This window comes from Carcharhinus amblyrhynchos, chromosome 7 (genome assembly GCF_965287045.1).
Source record: "Carcharhinus amblyrhynchos chromosome 7, sCarAmb.v2.hapA, whole genome shotgun sequence".
NCBI lineage: Eukaryota > Metazoa > Chordata > Chondrichthyes > Carcharhiniformes > Carcharhinidae > Carcharhinus > Carcharhinus amblyrhynchos.
Genome location: NC_137330.1, coordinates 118,718,950 through 118,737,616, shown reverse-complemented (window position 1 = coordinate 118,737,616; position 18,667 = coordinate 118,718,950). Strand labels below are relative to the sequence as shown.

The following is an 18,667-nucleotide window of genomic DNA, read 5'->3' as shown; positions in this document are numbered from 1 at the left end:
CTGTGACCATCCTGTAATTTTAGTAATCTATAAAACGGCAGTTGGTTCTGTTCTTGGCTTTTTTCTGCTCACAGTTATCCTAGCTTGGTTTGACTTAGTTCTGCATAGACTGGGTCTTGTTCCACGAACTGGTGGCAACATTCCCTTTGGTCATTTTCATTTACATCTGAGGAGAAATGGATGGAAATAGTCTCATAGAATTAATCAAAGGATCAGACAGAACAGCTCACATGGCTTGTGCTGGCTCGATGGGAAAGATATCGAATTAGTCCCAGAACCTTTCCCCCAAAGCCCTATAAAAATCTCTTTGAATGTTCTTAATGAATCTGCTTGGATTGCGGATCAAAAACAAACTAGCTGTTTTTTAGGAAGAAAGTCTCATTTCTCCTCCCTTTTTTAGCATTCATTATCCATCCCTAGTTGCCCTTGAACTGAATGGCTTGCTCGACCGTTTCAGAGGGCAGTTGAAAGTTAAGCACATTGCTGTGGCTCTGGAGTCACATATAGGCCAGACCGGGTAAGGATGGCAGATTTCCTTCCCTAAAGGACATTAGTGCGTTTTTCCGACAATCAACAATGGTTTCTTGGTCATCAGTAGATTCTTAATTCCAGATTTTTAAAAATTGACTGCTAATTCCACCGTTTACCATGGTGGGATTGGAACTCAGAACATTAGTTGAGTTTCTGGATTAATATTCCAGCAATAATACCACCTGCCATCACCTCCCCACTCAGTGAAACCAGACCCATGTGAATCTCTGGCTAATGGTCAGTCCTCTTGTCATTGGAAACAATTTCTTCTTCTTAATATAGCGAAACCCTTTGTGATTTGTGAGAGTTCAGTTAACTCTTCCATTCCCCTTCACTGCTCCAAACAGAGCTTCACTTATGTTGTTGCGTATTAATTATGTTTAATTGTAAGCAGACAGAGGGCATTAACACTGGGGCAGCAGGCGGTAAAGAAGGCAAATGGCATGTTGGCCATCATTGGGAGAGATTTCAAATACAGGAGCAGGGATGTGTTAGTGCAATGATACAGGGGCCTTGGTGAGACCACACCTAGAGTATTGAGTGCAATTTTGGTCTCCTTTTCTGAGGAAGGATGTTCTTGATCTCGAGGGAGTGCAGTGATGGTTTACCAGGCTGATTCCCAGGGATGGCAGGACTGATGTATGGGGAGAGATTGACTTGGTAAGGATTATTTTCACAGGCGTTCAGATGAATGAAGGGGGATGTTACAGAGACTTATAAAATTCTAATAGGATTAGACAGGATAGATTCAGGAAGGATGTTCCTGATTATGGGAGAGTTCAGAACCAGGGGTCACAGGCCTGAGGATTCAGGGTAGATCATTTAGAACGGAGATGCGGAGACATTTCTTCACCCAAGGACTAATGAGCCTGTGGAATTCGTTACCACAGGAACTAGTTGATGCCAAAATATTAAATATATTCAAAAGGTGGCTGGATATAGCACTTGGGGGGAATGGGATCAAAGGTTATGGGGAGAAAGCAGGATTAGGCTATTGAGTTGGATGATCAGCCATGATCGTGATGAATGACGGACCAGGCTTGAAGGGCTGAATGGCCTCCTCCTGCTCCTATCTTCTATGTTTCTATGAATCAGATGGACTTTTATTAAAAGGAGCAGAATGAAACTGGAGTTGAGGTTCGGAGGCACTTGCTAATAATGTATATATCTGTGAGTAAATGGTTGTTAGAAAGAGTAAAGATTGACTTCTATTTTATTCTTCTAAGAATAAAATCTCTCCATATTACTGCTCTGATCTCTGGTATAATTTTGGTGAATCATCAGTGATGGATAAATAATATTTATTGAAGGAAAGCGAAGAGGCAAAAAGCACCATTTTATTGTTGTTGATCAGTTCTTTTGGGATCTTCCTCTAGATGAAATTGCTGGGAGACAGATCTCGCCCACCAGAATGGACCCACTGCTTCTACTCAGGAACCTTGGAAGCTCGAGGAGCGATGCATTCAATAGCAGTGACTGTTTCAACCTGGAGCGGGGTTCCACTGTGCTGCAGGGGAACAGTTTTGGGGGCATTCCCACGGTGTTGCTTATCTACTTCATCTGTTTCTGGGTAAGTGACAGAACAGCAGTTCCAAAATGATGCCTCATGTCAGTGAAAATCAGCAAGAAGAACACAAGAACATAAGAAATAGGAGCAGGAGTAGGCCATCTAGCCCTTCGAGCCTGCCCCGCCATTCAATAAGATCATGGCTGGTCTGAAGTGGATCAGTTCCACTTTCCCGCTTTCTCCCCATAACCCTTAATTCCCTTGTCTGTCAAAAACCTATCTACCCGTGACTTAAATATATTCAACGAGGCAGCCTCCACCACTTCAATGGGCAGAGATTCACCACCCTTTGAGTGAAGAAGTTCCTCCTCAACTCTGTTCTAAACTGTGCCCCCCCCCTTATTTTGAGGCTGTGCCCTCTAGTTCTGCTATCCTTTCTAAGCGGGAAGAATCTCTCTACCTCTACCCCATCTAGCCCCTTCATTATCTGGTAAGTCTCTATAAGATCCCCCCTCAGCCTTCTAAACTCTAACAAGTACAAACCCAGTCTATTTAGTCTCTCCTCATAAGCTAACCCCCTCATCTCCGGTATTAGCCTGGTGAACCTTCTCTGCACTCCCTCCAAGGCCAAAATATCCTTGCGCAAGTGCGGTGACCAAAACTGCACACAGTACTCCAGCTGCGGCCTCACAAATACCCTGTACTGTTGCAGCAAGACCTCCCTGCTTTTATATTCTATCCCCCTCGCTATAAAGGCCAGCATCCCATTTGCCTTCTTGATCACCTGCTGCACCTGCAGACTGGGTTTTTGCGATTCGTGCACAAGGACCCCCAGATCCCTCTGCACTGTAGCACGCTGCAAGAACTTGGGTTTCTATAACCACTCATCATTACAAATCCTCCCAAAGACACCTCTGAAATACAAGGATTAATCTGACACTAGGGAAGGTGATGGCCTGGTGGTATTTTCGCTCAACTATTAATCCAGAAACGCAGCTAATGTTTTGGGGACCTGGGTTCAAATCCCACCACAGCAGATGGTAGAATTTGAATTCATTGAAAGAGATCTGGAATTAAGAATCTACTGATGACCATGAAATCATTGTCGATTGTCGGAAAAACCCATCTGGTTCACTAATGTCCTTTAGGGAAGGAAATCTGCTGTCCTTACCTGGTCTGGCCTACATGTGACTCCAGAGCCACAGCGTAATGAGGCAGGTAGAACTGGGGACCTTGCGGTGAAGGATCCTCTTGGAGAGAGTGATCATTGTATGGTGGAGTTTCTGGTGCAGATGAACATAAGAACATAAGAACATAAGAAATAGGAGCAGGAGTAGGCCATCTAGCCCTTCGAGCCTGCCCCGCCATTCAATAAGATCATGGCTGATCTGTCGCTGCTCAGTTCCACTTTCCCGCCCTCTCCCCATAACCCTTAATCCCCTCTCCTATCAAAAACCCATCAACCCGTGTCTTAAAAATATTTAGCGAGGCAGCCTCCACCACTTCAACGGGCAGAGAATTCCAGAGATTCACCACCCTTTGAGTGAAGAAGTTCCTCCTCAACTCCGTTCTAAACCGCCCCCCTTTTATCTTGAGGCTGTGCCCCCTAGTCCTATTGTCTTTTTTGAGCGGGAAGAGTCTTTCCACCTCTATCCTATCCATCCCATTCATCATCTTATACGTCTCAATGAGATCTCCTCTCATTCTTCTAAACTCTAACGAGTACAAGCCCAGTTTATTCAGCCTCTCCTCATAGCTCAACCCCCTCAACTCCGGTATCAGCCTAGTAAACCTCCTCTGCACTCCCTCCAAGGCCAAAATATCTTTGCGCAGGTGCGGCGCCCAAAAATGCACACAGTACTCCAGTTGCGGCCTCACCAATGCCCTATACAGCTGCAGCAAGACCTCCCTACTTTTATATTCAATCCCCTTCGCTATGAAGGCCAGCATCCCATTCGCCTTCCTGACCACCTGCTGCACCTGCAGGCTGGGTTTTTGCGACTCATGCACAAGGACCCCGAGGTCCCTCTGCACCGTCGCCTGCTGCAGTTTTTCGCCTCGTAAGTAATAGTCCTTCCTACCATTTTTCCTACCAAAGTGGACCACCTCGCACTTGCCAACATTAAATTCCATTTGCCATTTCCTGGCCCATTCGCCCAGCCTATCTAGATCCTTCTGCAGACTCTCCACACCCTCCGCACAATTTGCCGTTCCCCCAATCTTGGAGGAGAAAGTGGGTTCCCGGACACGCGTCCTTTGTTTGAACAGAGGGGAGTACGGTAGGATGAGAGAAGAATTGGCGAATGTTGACTGGGGGAGCGCGTTGGAGGGAGGGTCTGCTGAGGAGCAGTGGAGGATCTTTAAGGAGATCTTTCTTGGTGCTCAGCAGAAATTTATTCCGATGGTCAAAAAGGACCGTAGGAGGAGAGGTAATAAGCCGTGGATAACGAAGGAGGTGAAGGAAAGTGTTAAATTAAAAGCGGAGGCGTTTAGAGTAGCTAAGAGTAGTGGGCGAGAAGAGGATTGGGAGAGGTTTAAATGTCAACAAAGATTGACAAAGAAGTTGATAAAGGAGGGTAGGAGAAAGTATGAAGCTGGGCTAGCGCTTAATATAAAAAAGGATAGCAAGAGTTTTTATAAATATATAAAAAGGAAGAGGCTGGCTAGGGTGAACGTTGGTCCTTTAGAGGATGAGAAAGGGGACCTAGTGGTAGTGGATGGGGATATGGCTAAGGTCTTGAATAACTTTTTTGTTTCTGTCTTCACGGAGGAGGATGTGAATAATTTGCCGGGTGTTAGCGATGGAAAGGTGGTAGGACTGGAGGGTCTTAATGACATTACTGTTACTAGAGAGGTGGTGCTCGACAGACTGGAGGGGCTGATTGTGGACAAGTCCCCAGGACCGGATGGAATGCATCCGAGGGTTCTGAAAGAAATGGCGGAGGTTATAGTGGATGCATTGGTGGTTATTTTCCAGACGTCGCTGGATTCCGGGGAAGTGCCGGAAGATTGGAAAACGGCTAATGTTACGCCGTTGTTTAAGAAGGGTGCCAGGCAAAAGGCAGGGAATTATAGGCCAGTTAGTTTAACGTCTGTGGTAGGTAAAATGTTAGAATCTGTCATTAAGGAGGAAATTGCGAGGCATCTTGAAGGCAATTGCTTGATAGAGCAGACACAGCACGGTTTCATTAAAGGGAAGTCGTGTCTGACAAATTTACTGGAGTTCTATGAGGATGTGTCTAGGGCAGTTGATAGAGGAGAGCCGGTGGATGTGGTCTTTCTGGATTTTCAGAAGGCGTTTGACAAAGTACCTCATAAGAGGTTATTGCAGAAGGTCAGGGGACTTGGAGTTGGGGGTAGGGTGTTAGCGTGGATAGAGGATTGGTTGTCAAATAGGAGGCAGAGAGTGGGGGTCAACGGGTGCTATTCGGATTGGCGGATGGTGACTAGTGGAGTGCCCCAGGGGTCGGTGCTGGGGCCTCAGCTTTTTACCATTTATATAGATGATCTGGAGGAGGGAACCGAGTGTAGGGTGTCGAAATTTGCTGATGACACCAAGATTGGGGGAACGGCAAATTGTGCGGAGGGTGTGGAGAGTCTGCAGAAGGATCTAGATAGGCTGGGCGAATGGGCCAGGAAATGGCAAATGGAATTTAATGTTGGCGAGTGTGAGGTGGTCCACTTTGGTAGGAAGAATGGTAGGAAGGACTATTACTTACGGGGCGAAAAACTGCAGCAGGCGACGGTGCAGAGGGACCTCGGGGTCCTTGTGCATGAGTCGCAAAAACCCAGCTTGCAGGTGCAGCAGGTGGTCAGGAAGGCGAATGGGATGCTGGCCTTCATAGCGAAGGGGATTGAATATAAAAGTAGGGAGGTCTTGCTGCAGCTGTATAGGGCATTGGTGAGGCCGCAGCTGGAGTACTGTGTGCAGTTTTGGGCGCCGCACCTGCGCAAAGATATTTTGGCCTTGGTGGGAGTGCAGAGGAGGTTTACTAGACTGATACCGGAGTTGAGGGGGTTGAGCTATGAGGAGAGGCTGAATAAACTAGGCTTGTACTCGTTGGAGTTTAGAAGAATGAGGGGAGATCTCATTGAGACGTATAAGATGATGAATGGGATGGATAGGATAGAGGTGGAGAGACTCTTCCCGCTCAAAAAAGACAGTAGGACTAGGGGGCACAGCCTCAAGATAAAGGGGGGGCGTTTTAGAACGGAGTTGAGGAGGAACTTCTTCACTCAAAGGGTGGTGAATCTCTGGAATTCTCTGCCCGTTGAAGTGGTGGAGGCTGCCTCGCTAAATATTTTCAAGAAGCGGGTTGATGGGTTTTTGATAAGAGAGGGGATTAAGGGTTATGGGGAGAGGGCGGGAAAGTGGAACTGAGCCACGACAGATCAGCCATGATCTTATTGAATGGCGGGGCAGGCTCGAAGGGCCAGATGGCCTACTCCTGCTCCTATTTCTTATGTTCTTATGTTCAATGTGGTTGAACCTGAACTGCCCTCCAAGGGCATCTAGGGATGGGCAATAAATACTGGCCAGCCAGCATTTGCCAGTCTTGGGGCGAGCACAACCAGAAAGGGTTTGGTTAAAAAAAGTTGGGATTTTCAAAGCTCAGTGCCCAGGCAGCTGAAAGTACAGCAACCCATGGTGGAGTTAAAAAAAGTTTATTTATTAGTCACAAGTAAGGCATACATTAACACTGCAATGAAGTTACTGCGAAATTCTCCCAGTCGCCACGCTCCAGTGCCTATTTGGGTCAATGCACCTCACCAGCACATCTTTCAGACTGCAGGAAGAAACCTAACCAGAGAAAACCCACGCAGACATGGGGAGAACATGCAGACTCCACACAGATAGTGACCCAAGCTGGGAATCGAACCCAGGTTCCTGGCGCTGTGAGACTGCAGTGCTAACCACTGTGCCACCATGCCGCTTATTAAAATCGGGGGTATGCATGAGGCCAGAATGGGAGGAGGGTAGCTATCTGGGAGGGTGGGGAGGGCGTTGGGTCATAGGCTGGAGCTGGTTATAGAGAGAGAGAGAGAGAGAGCGGGGCTATGGACGGAACTGCTACCAGGGATGTGAGTTAAGCTGCGGTTCGATTAAGAAGTGGGTTTGTGTTCAGCACAGACAGGAACTCCCATGGAGGATGAAGGAATCACAATTGGGAATTATTTGTTTGAAGCCTTAATGATGTAAAACCCGCTTGAGTAAAAGCTCACACTGACATCAGATGGACCATACTAAGTGTATCTGCAAAAATCAGAGGAAATTTGCACCTTCCCTGACTTTAGGATGTTCTAAAGTACAATTAAATCCTCCCTCTCTGGTCTCCATTCATAATCACACCAGCATCGTACCAGGGGCAACCTGGGCAAGTCAGTGGATGGCACGAGTGGCCCTCCTCCATCTCAGTGGGCTGCAAGATTGAAGTGGAGATGCTGGTGTTGGACTGGGGTAAACGCAGTAAGGAGTCTCACAACACCAGGTTAGAGTCCAACAGGTTTATTTGGTAGTAAATGCCACTAGCTTTCGGAACGCTGTTCCTTCGGCAGGTGGAACTCCCCACTCACCGGGCGAAGGAACAGCGTTCCGGAAGCTAGTGGCGTTTACTCCCAAATAAACCTGTCGGACTCTAACCTGGAGTTGTGAGGCTTCTTATTGCAAGATTGAAACCAGGTTTACATAGAACATAGAACACTACAGCACAAACAGGCCCTTCGGCCCACAAGTTGCACCGATCATATCCATACCTACCAGGCCTATCTATAACCCTCAATCCCATTAGATCCCATATACTCACCCAGAAGTCTTTTAAAAGACCCCAGCGAGTTCGCCTCTACCACCACCGACAGCAGCCGATTCCACTCACTCACCACCCTCTGAGTGAAAAACTTACCCCTAACATCTCCTCTGTACCTGCTCCCCCAGCACCTTAAACCTGTGTCCTCTCGTAGCAACCATTTCAGCCCTGGGAAATAGCCTCCGAGAATTCACCCTATCTATACCTCTCAACATCTTATAAACCTCTATCAGCTCGCCTCTCAACCTTCGTCTCTCCAGGGAGAAGAGTCCCAGCTCCCTCAACCTATCTTCATAAGGCATGCCTCCCAATCCAGGCAACATCCTTGTAAATCTCCTCTGCACCCTCTCAATAGCTTCCACATCCTTCCTGTAGTGAGGTGACCAGAACTGCGCACAGTACTCCAAGTTTGTTCACTAACCGTGACCCCATGATCCAGATTGAATACACACTGAACATTTTGCGACAAGTTATAGAAAATGCTTCATCATTTATTTATTAATAGAACTGTCATCAACTTCAGATGGTGAAAACAGAAGAAGTATTTACACTTTGGCCACAGAGGAAGTGCACATGGCTCTCACGGTCAATGTTGTGAGCACCAGCGTGCACCTCATTTCACTTGTCCTTGCTTCATGTGTGAACAGCTTCAGTCATACCAGGAAGAAAGTAATTACGTGGCTGGAAATCAACAAAATAACGTGATAACCCTGTGCGTCGACAACGGTCAACAAGATGTCAACTCAGAGCCCAAATGGGCCTCATCTGGCCCCCGGGCTGCTCTGGAATTCCCTCCCTAAGTGTCCCCACCCTGCCGCCTCTCTTAGATTCTTTCAGATGCTCCTGAAATCTATCCAACATAATTTGATACCCAGCCACATTAGGTAGTAAGTTTTCTAATGACCCCGTGTATGGAAGTTCCTGGGGATGTTTTATTACCCTGAAGTGGCTATATAAATACAAATTATAGTTGTTGAAGTATGGTAATGCAGGAGCAGCAATGGAAAGCAAAGACATTGGGCACAGTCTTACAGGCCGCTCACGCCACGGTCCCGCTGCAGCGAGGCTGGAGAATTCGGCACCCAGCCAAATCTCCGTTCACTGCAGCGGGACTGGAAAATCCTGCCGGTGTGAACGGTGATAAGATTCCAACCATTTGATGTAAACATTAATCTCAGGCAATGCAACAAGAAGGTACAAAGACAGAAAATGCTGGAAAATCTCAGCAGGTCTGACAGCATCTGTGGAGAGAGAACAGAGCAAAGGTTTCAAGTCTAGATGACACTCTGCCAGAGCAATGAGAGACTGGAAGATTTGAATTAGAAGGAGAAGCTGGATAGGTTGGGACTTCTTTTTCTTGAGCATGGGAGGATGAAGGGTCTTATAAACCTTATAGAGGTTTATTAAATCATGAGGGGGTATTTATAGATAAGATGAATAGCCAAGGTCATTTCCCCAGGGTAGCTGACTCCAAAACGAGGGTATAGGTTTAAGATGAGAAGGAGAGGGACCCAAGGGGCATTTTTTTCACCCTGAGGCTGGTGTGTATATGGAATGAGCTGCCAGAGGATGTGGTAGGTGACAGAGATGGGTACAATTATAACGTTTGAAAGAATCATTGAATCCCTGCAGTGCAGAATGAGGCCATTCAGCCCATCAAATCTGCACTGACAACAATCCCACCCAGGCCCTATCCCCATAATCCCACATATTTACCCTGCTAGTCCCCCTGACACTAAGGAGCAACTTACCATGGCCAGCCAATCCTATTGGGCTGTGGGAGGAAACCGGAGCACCCGGAGGAAACCCACGCAGACACCGGGAGAATGTGCAGACTTCACACAGACAGTGACCCGAGGCTGGAATCGAACCCTAGCCCTTAGCGCTGTGAGGCAGCAGTGCTAACCACTGTGCCACCGTGATGCTCACAAAAGACATTTGGACAGGTGGATGGCAAAGGGAAAGAGAGATATGGGTCAAACACAGGGAAGTGGGGCTAGTTCAGTTGAGGAAACCTGGGTCAGCATGGATGAGTCGGGCTGAAGGGCCTGTTTGCGTGCTGTATATCACTAGGACTGGTTTGAGATGGAGTGTCAGTCCCAGGAGTGGAAGTCAGGAATATGAAATGCAGCTGCATGTGATGTCTTTTCAACCTGAATACAAATGATTCCTTGGTATTCAGTCATGCATTACAAGTCAGCCCTGGCATGGGTTAGTACAGGTGAGACCATTCAGCCCATTTTGTGCCTGTTCTAAAAGAGAGATCTAATTCTTCCCACTCCTCTGCTATTTCCCTGCCTCTTTTTAGACAATTTGAAAGTACCTGTACAGGTGATCGGCACAATAGCCTCTGCCTCTGATGTGAATGATTGCTAATTCATGTGAGCATTATTAATAGCTTCTATTAATAGCAATGTGTTTTTGTTGGCTGGGCCTGGATCCTGTTTGGCTCAGTCTTTCTGACTGGGCGAATCGACATCCTAGCAACAACCCTCATTGCTTTTTTTTTCAATTCTTTTGTTCACCTGTTGTTATTTGGTTATTAAGTCATCAAACAGAGCAAAGAGTTTTTTTTCTGTTTACATTCTTTGAAATGCTGTTTGGTTTTAAGCAGTTTTATCTGATCTCCTCTTGCCTCTTTCGAGAACCTCTTTTATTACCCTCTCCTTATGTTCGAGGCCTCTCCTCCCGGGTAACTGGAGAGGCGATGACCCAGTGGTATAATTGCTAGATTATCGAACGTAGAACACTGCAGCACAAACAGGCCCTTTGACCCACAAGTTGCACCGATCATATCCATACCTACCAGGCCTATCTATAACTCCCAATCCCATTAAATCCCATGTGCTCATCCATAAGTCTCTTAAAAGACCCCAGCGAGTTTGCCTCTACCACCACTGACGGCAGCCGATTCCACTCACTCACCACCCTCTGAGTGAAAAACTTATCTCAAAACAAAGAACAAAACAGCCCGGGAAACAGGCCCTTCAGCCCAACGAGCCCGCGCCGCCATTTTAACATTGTGAGTCCCCTCTCCACCCATGACCGTTGTCTATGCTTATGGCACTCCACATTGGAATCCAGATTGAGGGAAGACTAATTTAGGGACAATTTATTACCTCCAATCAGCCTAATAGCACATCTTCGGGGTGTGGGAGGAAACCGGAGCACCCGGAGGAAACCCACGCAAGCACGGGGAGAATGCGCAAACTCCCATGTGTCTGCACAGCAAACAGTGATGGTCACTGAGCTGTCATGTTGCCCAGCATCTGGCCCAGTTTAAGCACACACTAACGATGTGAAGTACTAGGCTACTCTCGAAACATCCAAGAACAGCTCACGCACGACCCACCGTGTGTTTGCCCCTCGTTAGACAACAAGGTGGACCGACACACCTGTGGAGTAAAAGAGAAAAAACGTCAATACGTGTAACAGTTGATTTCCAGGAACATCCCGAGGCTCTGATCCTTATTTAAAACAGTCTCCTATAACCCTCCATCCCTATTTCACTCATGTGTCTATCTAAGTAAACCTTAAACAAGTCCAGTGTGCCTGCCTCCACCACCTTACTTGGCAGTGCATTCCATACCCCCACGACCCTCTGTGTGAAAAACCTCCCTCTAGCATCCAAATTATACCTCGCCCCCCTCACCTTAAGCCCGTGGCCCCTCGTGATATTTGTCTCCAATCTAGGAAAAAGCTTGCCACTGTTTACTCTATCTATACCCTTCATTATTTTATACACCTCTATCAGATCCCCCCTTAATCTCCGTCTTTCTAAGGAAAAGAGCCCCACTTTACCCAATCTTTCCTCATAACCCAGTCCTTCCATACCAGGCAGCATCCTGGTAAACCTCCTCTGCACTCTCTCCAGGGTCTCCACGTCCTTCTGGTAGTAAGGTGACCAGAACTGGACGCAGTACTCCAAATGTGGTCTAACCAACGTTCTGTACAACTGTAGCATTAGACTCCAGCTCTTATACTCTATACCCCTTCCTATAAAGGCTAGCCTACCATAAGCCTTCTTTGTAACCTTCTCCACCTGGGTTGCCACCTTCAGAGGCTTGTGCACTTGCACTCCCAGGTCCCTCTGCATTTCTATACTCTGAATAGGTCTACCCTTTATCATGTAACTCCCCTCTACATTATTCCTTCCAAAATGCATCACCTCGCATTTATCAGGATTAAATTCCATCTGCTATCTATCTGCCCAATATACCAGCCTATCTATATCCTGCTGCGTCACCTGACAATCCTCCTCACTGCCCGCCAATCCTGCCATCTTGGTGTCATCTGCAAACTTGCTGATCACATCACGTACGCCCTCTTCCAAGTCATTTATATATATTACGAAGAGAAGAGGTCCCAGTACTGAGCCCTGCAGCACACCACTGGTGACAGACCTCCAGCTAGAAAAGGACCCTTCTACTACTACATTAGGCGTAGACTAAAATCATGAATAGGTCACTGAGACAATGGGATGGCGGCGCAGGCTCGTTGGGCCGAAGGGCCTGTTTCCCGTGCTGTGTTGTTCTTTGTCTTTGTCTACTACTCTCTGTCTCCTGTTGCCTTGCCAGTTTTCAATCCATCTAGATACCTGTCCCTGTATCCCATGAGCCTTAACCTTTTCTACCAACCTACTGTGAGGGACTTTGTCAAACACCTTACTGAAATCCATATAGATGACATCAACGGCTCGTCCCTGTACCTGCTCCCCAGCACCTTAAACCTGTGTTCTCTCGTAGCAACCATTTCAGCCCTGGGAAATAGCCTTCGAGAATCCACCCTATCTATACCTCTCAACATCTTATAAACCTCTATCACATCGCCTCTCAACCTTTGTCTCTCCAGGGAGAAAAGACCGAGCTCCCTCAACCTATCTTCATAAGGCATGCCTCCCAATCCAGGCAACATCCTTGTAAATCTCCTCTGCACCCTCTCAATAGCTTCCACATCCTTCCTGTAGTGAGGCGACCAGAACTGCGCACAGTACTCCAAGTGGGGTCTGACAAGGGTCTTATAAAGTTGCAGCATTATTAATGCAGAGACTCCAGCTAATGTTCCGGGGACCAGATGGTGGAATTTGAATTCAATAAAAAATATCTGGAACTAAGAATCAACTGATGACCATGAAACCATTGTCAGTTGTTGGAAAAGCCCGTCTGATTAAGGTGAGGGGGGAGAGGTATAACACAGATATTAGAGGGAGGTTTTTCACACAGAGGGTAGTGGGGGTATGGAATGCTCTGTCAAGTAAGGTGGTGGAGGCAGGCACGCTGGAGTTGTTTAAGAGTAATTTAGACAGGCACGAGTGGGTTGGAGATGGGAGGATATAGGAGATTGTTTTAAATAAGGTTCATTAGCATTGGGACGTCCCTGGTAATGTAAAAGGATGTGGAATGATAATAATGTTTTTCTCTTTTAATTCACAGGTTTTAAGTCGGTCCACCTTGTTGTCCAACGAGGGGCATACACGCGATGGGTCGTACTGGGGCTGCTCTTGAATGTTCGAGAGTAGCCTAGTGCTTCATGTCGTTAGTGTGTGCTTAAACTGGACCAGATACTGGGCAAGACGACAGCTCAGTGACTATCACTGTTTGCTGTGCAGACACATGGATTTGGGTCGGTGTCTGTGGGAGTTTGCGCATTCTCCCCGTGCTTGCGTGGGTTTTCTCCGGGTGCTCCGGTTTCCTCCCACACCCCAAAGATGTGCTGTTAGGCTGATTGGAAGTAATAAATTGTCCCTAAATTAGTTTCCCTCAATGTGGATTGCCATAAAACATTAGATAAGGGTCATGGGTGGAGAGGGGGACTGGTGGTGTTAAAATGGCGGCGCAGGCTCGTTGGGCCGAAGGGCCTGTTTCCCAGGCTGTTTTTGTTCTTTGTTCTTCTTTCTTGGAACTAGGCATGGGTAATAAATGCTGGCCAGCCGGTGAAGGCTACAAATCCTCTCCGTGGATATGGCATCCTTCATAAAACAAACCTCCTCAAAACTGGATTCATAGGCTGCAACTCCCCAGTTCCGGGGCACTGTATCGGCGTATCTTTTGGTGTGTCCTCCACACTGACGGTGGAGTTTGCAAGGCCTGGAAGTGCAAACTTCTCCTGGCCAATGTCCTGCTCTGGGAGCCATCCAAAAATTCAGTTTAAGTTGCAAACTTCAGATGGTTCTCACTGGTTAACTGTACTGGCAGCGCAGTGGTTAGCACTGCTGCCTCACAGCGCTAGAAACCCTGGCTCGGATCACGGTCTGTGTGGAGTCTACACATTCTCCCCATGTCTGTAATTTTACCGTAACTTTTGACACTAATAAACCTGAAACAAAGCATCGGTGATAAGCAGTTCATCCTGTGATGCTACTGTGTCTCTAGTTACCCAGAAAATGTTAGAAGAATTAAAGCCACTTCTAGCTATTGCGTAACTACTGCATTGGCCTATGGGACAACACGGTGGCACAGTGGTTAACACTGCTGCCTCACAGCGCCAGGGACCGGGGTTCGATTCCTGGCTTGGGTCACTGTCTGTGTGGGTTTCCTCTGGGTGCTCTGGTTTTTTAAAATAAAAAGACAGGTTGACAAAAGAAGGTATTGGACACACAAACACAGATACTAATCCCTGGGATGGCAGCGTGGTCTCATGAGGGGAGACAGAGGAAACTGGACCTGTCCTATTAAAGGAAAGCAGCAGTGCTAACCACTGTGCCACCACACTATATTCTGCACCCTCTCCCTTCCCTCTCCTCTATGTTTTTAAGTTTATTTATTAGTGTTACAAATCGGCTTACATTAACATTGCAATGAAGTTACTGTGAAAATCCCTCAGTCTCCACACTCCAGCGCCTGTTCGGGTACACTGAGGGAGAATTTAGCATGGCCAATGCATCAAACCAGTACATCCTTCAGACTGTGGGAGGAAACTGGAGCACCTGGAGGAAACCCACGCAGACATGGGGAGAATGTGCAAACTCCACACAGACAGTGACCCGAGGCTGGAATTGAACCTGGGTTCCTGGCGCTGTGAGGCAGCAGTGCTAACCATGACAACCACTTTACCATTTATTGTGAATTTTTATATTTTGATTTGGTGTTAATCTGATTGTCATTCGGTGGTTTTATGTGGGACTGTTTTTTTCCCATGTTTGCAATGATTCTCATCATTTCTGTTTTGCAGGTGTTAATTTTGTTGTTTTCTATACTGAGGAAGTTAGCCTGGGACTACGGCCGTCTCGCCCTGATCTCTGACACCTCCAGGTAATTCTGTTCATTACCACTAACTGGGGCAAAGAGGGGAAGCTTTCCCGATCACCACGGGGCAGAGGGAGGGGTGTCTCTCTCTGCTGAATCATTCTGTAAATACACTGGGCTGTCCGTGCTGGCGGGATTCTCCGGCTGTTCCTGCTGGCGGGATTCTCCGGCTGTTCCTGCTGGCGGGATTCTCCGGCGGTCCGTGCTGGCGGGATTCTCCGGCTGTTCCTGCCGGCAGGATTCTCCGGCTGTTCCTGCCGGCAGGATTCTCCGGCTGTTCCTGCTGGCGGGATTCTCCGGCTGTTCCTGCCGGCAGGATTCTCCGGCTGTTCCTGCCGGCGGGATTCTCCGGCTGTTCCTGCCGGCAGGATTCTCCGGCTGTTCCTGCTGGCGGGATTCTCCGGCTGTTCCTGCCGGCGGGATTCTCCGGCTGTTCCTGCCGGCGGGATTCTCCGGCGGTCCGTGCCGGCGGGATTCTCCGGCTGTCCGTGCCGGCGGGATTCTCCGGCTGTCCGTGCCGGCGGGATTCTCCGGCTGTCCGTGCCGGCGGGATTCTCCGGCTGTCCGTGCCGGCGGGATTCTCCGGCTGTCCGTGCCGGCGGGATTCTCCGGCTGTCCGTGCCGGCGGGATTCTCCGGCTGTCCGTGCCGGCGGGATTCTCCGGCGGTCCGTGCCGGCGAGATTCTCCGGTTCTGTTTCTGTGAACGGAGATTTGACTGAGTGCCAAATTCACAGTCCTCACTGGCAGTGACAGTGGGGTTTTAACAGCTGGAGAATTCCGGTCACTGTATTATGTTCCAGGCCCAGTCTCAAATCGTGGCTGATTTGGTTGACTTGTTGGGACTCAGGTGAGGGGAAATATCAGCTGATATTTCTTCTCTGTTCAGTGTCTCCTATTATGTGTGTGTATGTGTGTATATACACGTGTTTGTGTGTGTACATATGTGTATGTGTGCATATGTGTGAGTGCATACGTGTGTGCATGCATATGTGAGTGTGTATCCATGTATGTGCATGTATACGTGTGTGTGTGCATGTGTGTGTGTGCATACTCATGTGAGTGTGCACATGCATGTGTGTGTGGGTACGTATAGAACCATCGAAAAGGTCATGGAGCAGAAAGAGGCCATTCAGCCCATTGTGTCTGCACTGACCAAAAACAGAGAAAAAAAGAAACTAGCCACTTATTTTAATCCCACTTCCCAGCATTTTGTCCGTAGCTGTGCAGGATACAGGATTTCAGACTCAGATCCAGGTGCCTTTTGAAGGGTTTCAGCCCCAACCGCCAACAGTGATCAACATCCACCCACCCTCTGGGTGGAAACGTTCTCCCTCATGTCCCCTCCAATCCTCCTACCAATCACCTTCACTCATTAAATGGGCATCACTAGCTGGTTCCTGCCCATCCCTAACTGCCCTCGATGGGGGCAGTTAAGAGTCAACCACATTGCTGTGGATCTGGAGTCACATTTAAGCCAGACCAGGTAAGACTAAAGGACATGAGTGAACCAGATGGGATTTTACAACAATCGATAATGGTTTCATTGTCATCATTAGACTTCTTTCCCAAATTAAAAACAAAATTGAATTCAAATTTCTCCATTTGCTGTAGTGGGATTCGAATCCGGGTCCCTAGAGGATTATACTCTGGATTACTAGTCCAGTAACAATACCATTACACGACTGCCTCTCTCCTATTTGATTTTCTTAAGCCTCCTCCGTTCAAAGGAAAACAGGCCTAGCCTATCCAGCCTTTCCTCATAGCTGCAGTTATAACCCTCCTCCACACTGCAGAACAATGATGTCTTATCTGTAATTGACCAGAACTGTACACACAATTCCAGCTGTGGCCTCACCAGCATTTTATACATTTCCATTATTACATCCCTGGCTTTGTATTCAATATCTCACACAGAGACTTTCTCAAACACCTTATCCACCTGTCCCGCCACCTTCAAGGACCTGTGGACATGCACTCCAAGATCTCTCACTTCCTGTGTGCGTGTGTGCGTCTGTGCGTGTGTGTGTCTGTGCGTGTGTGTGTCTGTGCGTGTGTGTGTCTGTGCGTGTGTGTGTCTGTGCGTGTGTGTGTCTGTGCGTGTGTGTGTCTGTGCGTGTGTGTGTCTGTGCGTGTGTGTGTCTGTGCGTGTGTGTGTCTGTGCGTGTGTGTGTCTGTGCGTGTGTGTGTCTGTGCGTGTGTGTCTGTGCGTGTGTGTGCGTGTGTGTGTCTGTGCGTGTGTGTGTGTCTGTGCGTGTGTGTGCGTCTGTGCGTGTGTGTGCGTCTGTGCGTGTGTGTGTCTGTGCGCGTGTGTGTCTGTGCGTGTGTGTGTCTGTGCGTGTGTGTGTCTGTGCGTGTGTGTGTCTGTGCGTGTGTGTGTCTGTGCGTGTGTGTGTCTGTGCGTGTGTGTGTCTGTGCGTGTGTGTCTGTGCGTGTGTGTCTGTGCGTGTGTGTGCGTGTGTGTGTCTGTGCGTGTGTGTGCGTCTGTGCGTGTGTGTGCGTCTGTGCGCGTCTGTGCGTGTGTGCGTGTCTGTGCGTGTGTGTGTGCGTCTGTGCGTGTGTGTGTGCGTCTGTGCGTGTGTGTGTGTCTGTGCGTGTGTGTGTCTGTGCGTGTGTGTGTCTGTGCGTGTGTGTGTCTGTGCGTGTGTGTGTGTGTGCGTGTGTGTGCGTGTGCGTGTCTGTGCGTGTGCGTGTCTGTGCGTGTGCGTGTCTGTGCGTGTGCGTGTCTGTGCGTGTGTGTGTCTGTGCGTGTGTGTGTCTGTGCGTGTGTGTGTCTGTGCGTGTGTGTGTCTGTGCGTGTGTGTGTCTGTGCGTGTGTGTGTGTCTGTGTGTGTGTGTCTGTGCGTGTGTGTGTGTCTGTGCGTGTGTGTGTGTCTGTGCGTGTGTGCGTGTGTGTGTGTCTGTGCGTGTGTGTGCGTGTGTGCGTGTGTGTGCGTCTGTGTGTGTGTGTGCGTGTGTGCGTGTGTGTGCGTCTGTGCGTGTGTGCGTCTGTGCGTGTGTGTGCGTCTGTGCGTGTGTGTGCGTCTGTGCGTGTGTGTGCGTCTGTGCGTGTGTGTGTGTGTGCGTCTGTGCGTGTGTGTGCGTCTGTGCGTCTGTGCGTGTGTGTGCGTGTGTGCGTGTGTGTGCGTGTGTGTGCGTGTGTGCGTGTGTGCGTGTGTGCGCGTGTGTGTGCGTCTGTGCGTGTGTGTGTGTCTGTGCGTGTGTGTGTCTGTGCGTGTGTGTGTCTGTGCGTGTGTGTGTCTGTGCGTGTGTGCGTCTGTGCGTGTGTGCGTCTGTGCGTGTGTGCGTCTGTGCGTGTGTGCGTCTGTGCGTGTGTGCGTCTGTGCGTGTGTGCGTCTGTGCGTGTGTGCGTCTGTGCGTGTGTGTGTGTGTCTGTGCGTGTGTGTGTGTGTGTCTGTGCGTGTGTGTGTGTGTGTGCGTCTGTGCGTGTGTGCGTCTGTGCGTGTGTGCGTCTGTGCGTGTGTGCGTCTGTGCGTGTGTGCGTCTGTGCGTGTGTGTGTCTGTGCGTGTGTGTGCGTGTGTGCGTGTGTGTGCGTCTGTGCGTGTGTGCGTCTGTGCGTGTGTGTGTCTGTGCGTGTGTGTG

The 18,667-nt window shown here is 48.6% G+C and overlaps 1 protein-coding gene across 1 annotated transcript in view; it reads left to right on the top strand.

Moving 5' to 3' along the window:
• Positions 1–18,667, top strand: part of LOC145345237 (mechanosensitive cation channel TMEM63B-like) — an 87,731-nt gene that overhangs the window by 7,357 nt on the left and 61,707 nt on the right. Inside the window, 2 exon segments of the mRNA XM_080193020.1 lie at positions 1,908–2,101; positions 15,013–15,092. Coding sequence (XP_080049146.1) covers positions 1,943–2,101; positions 15,013–15,092 — 239 coding nt within the window. The 5' untranslated portion in view covers positions 1,908–1,942.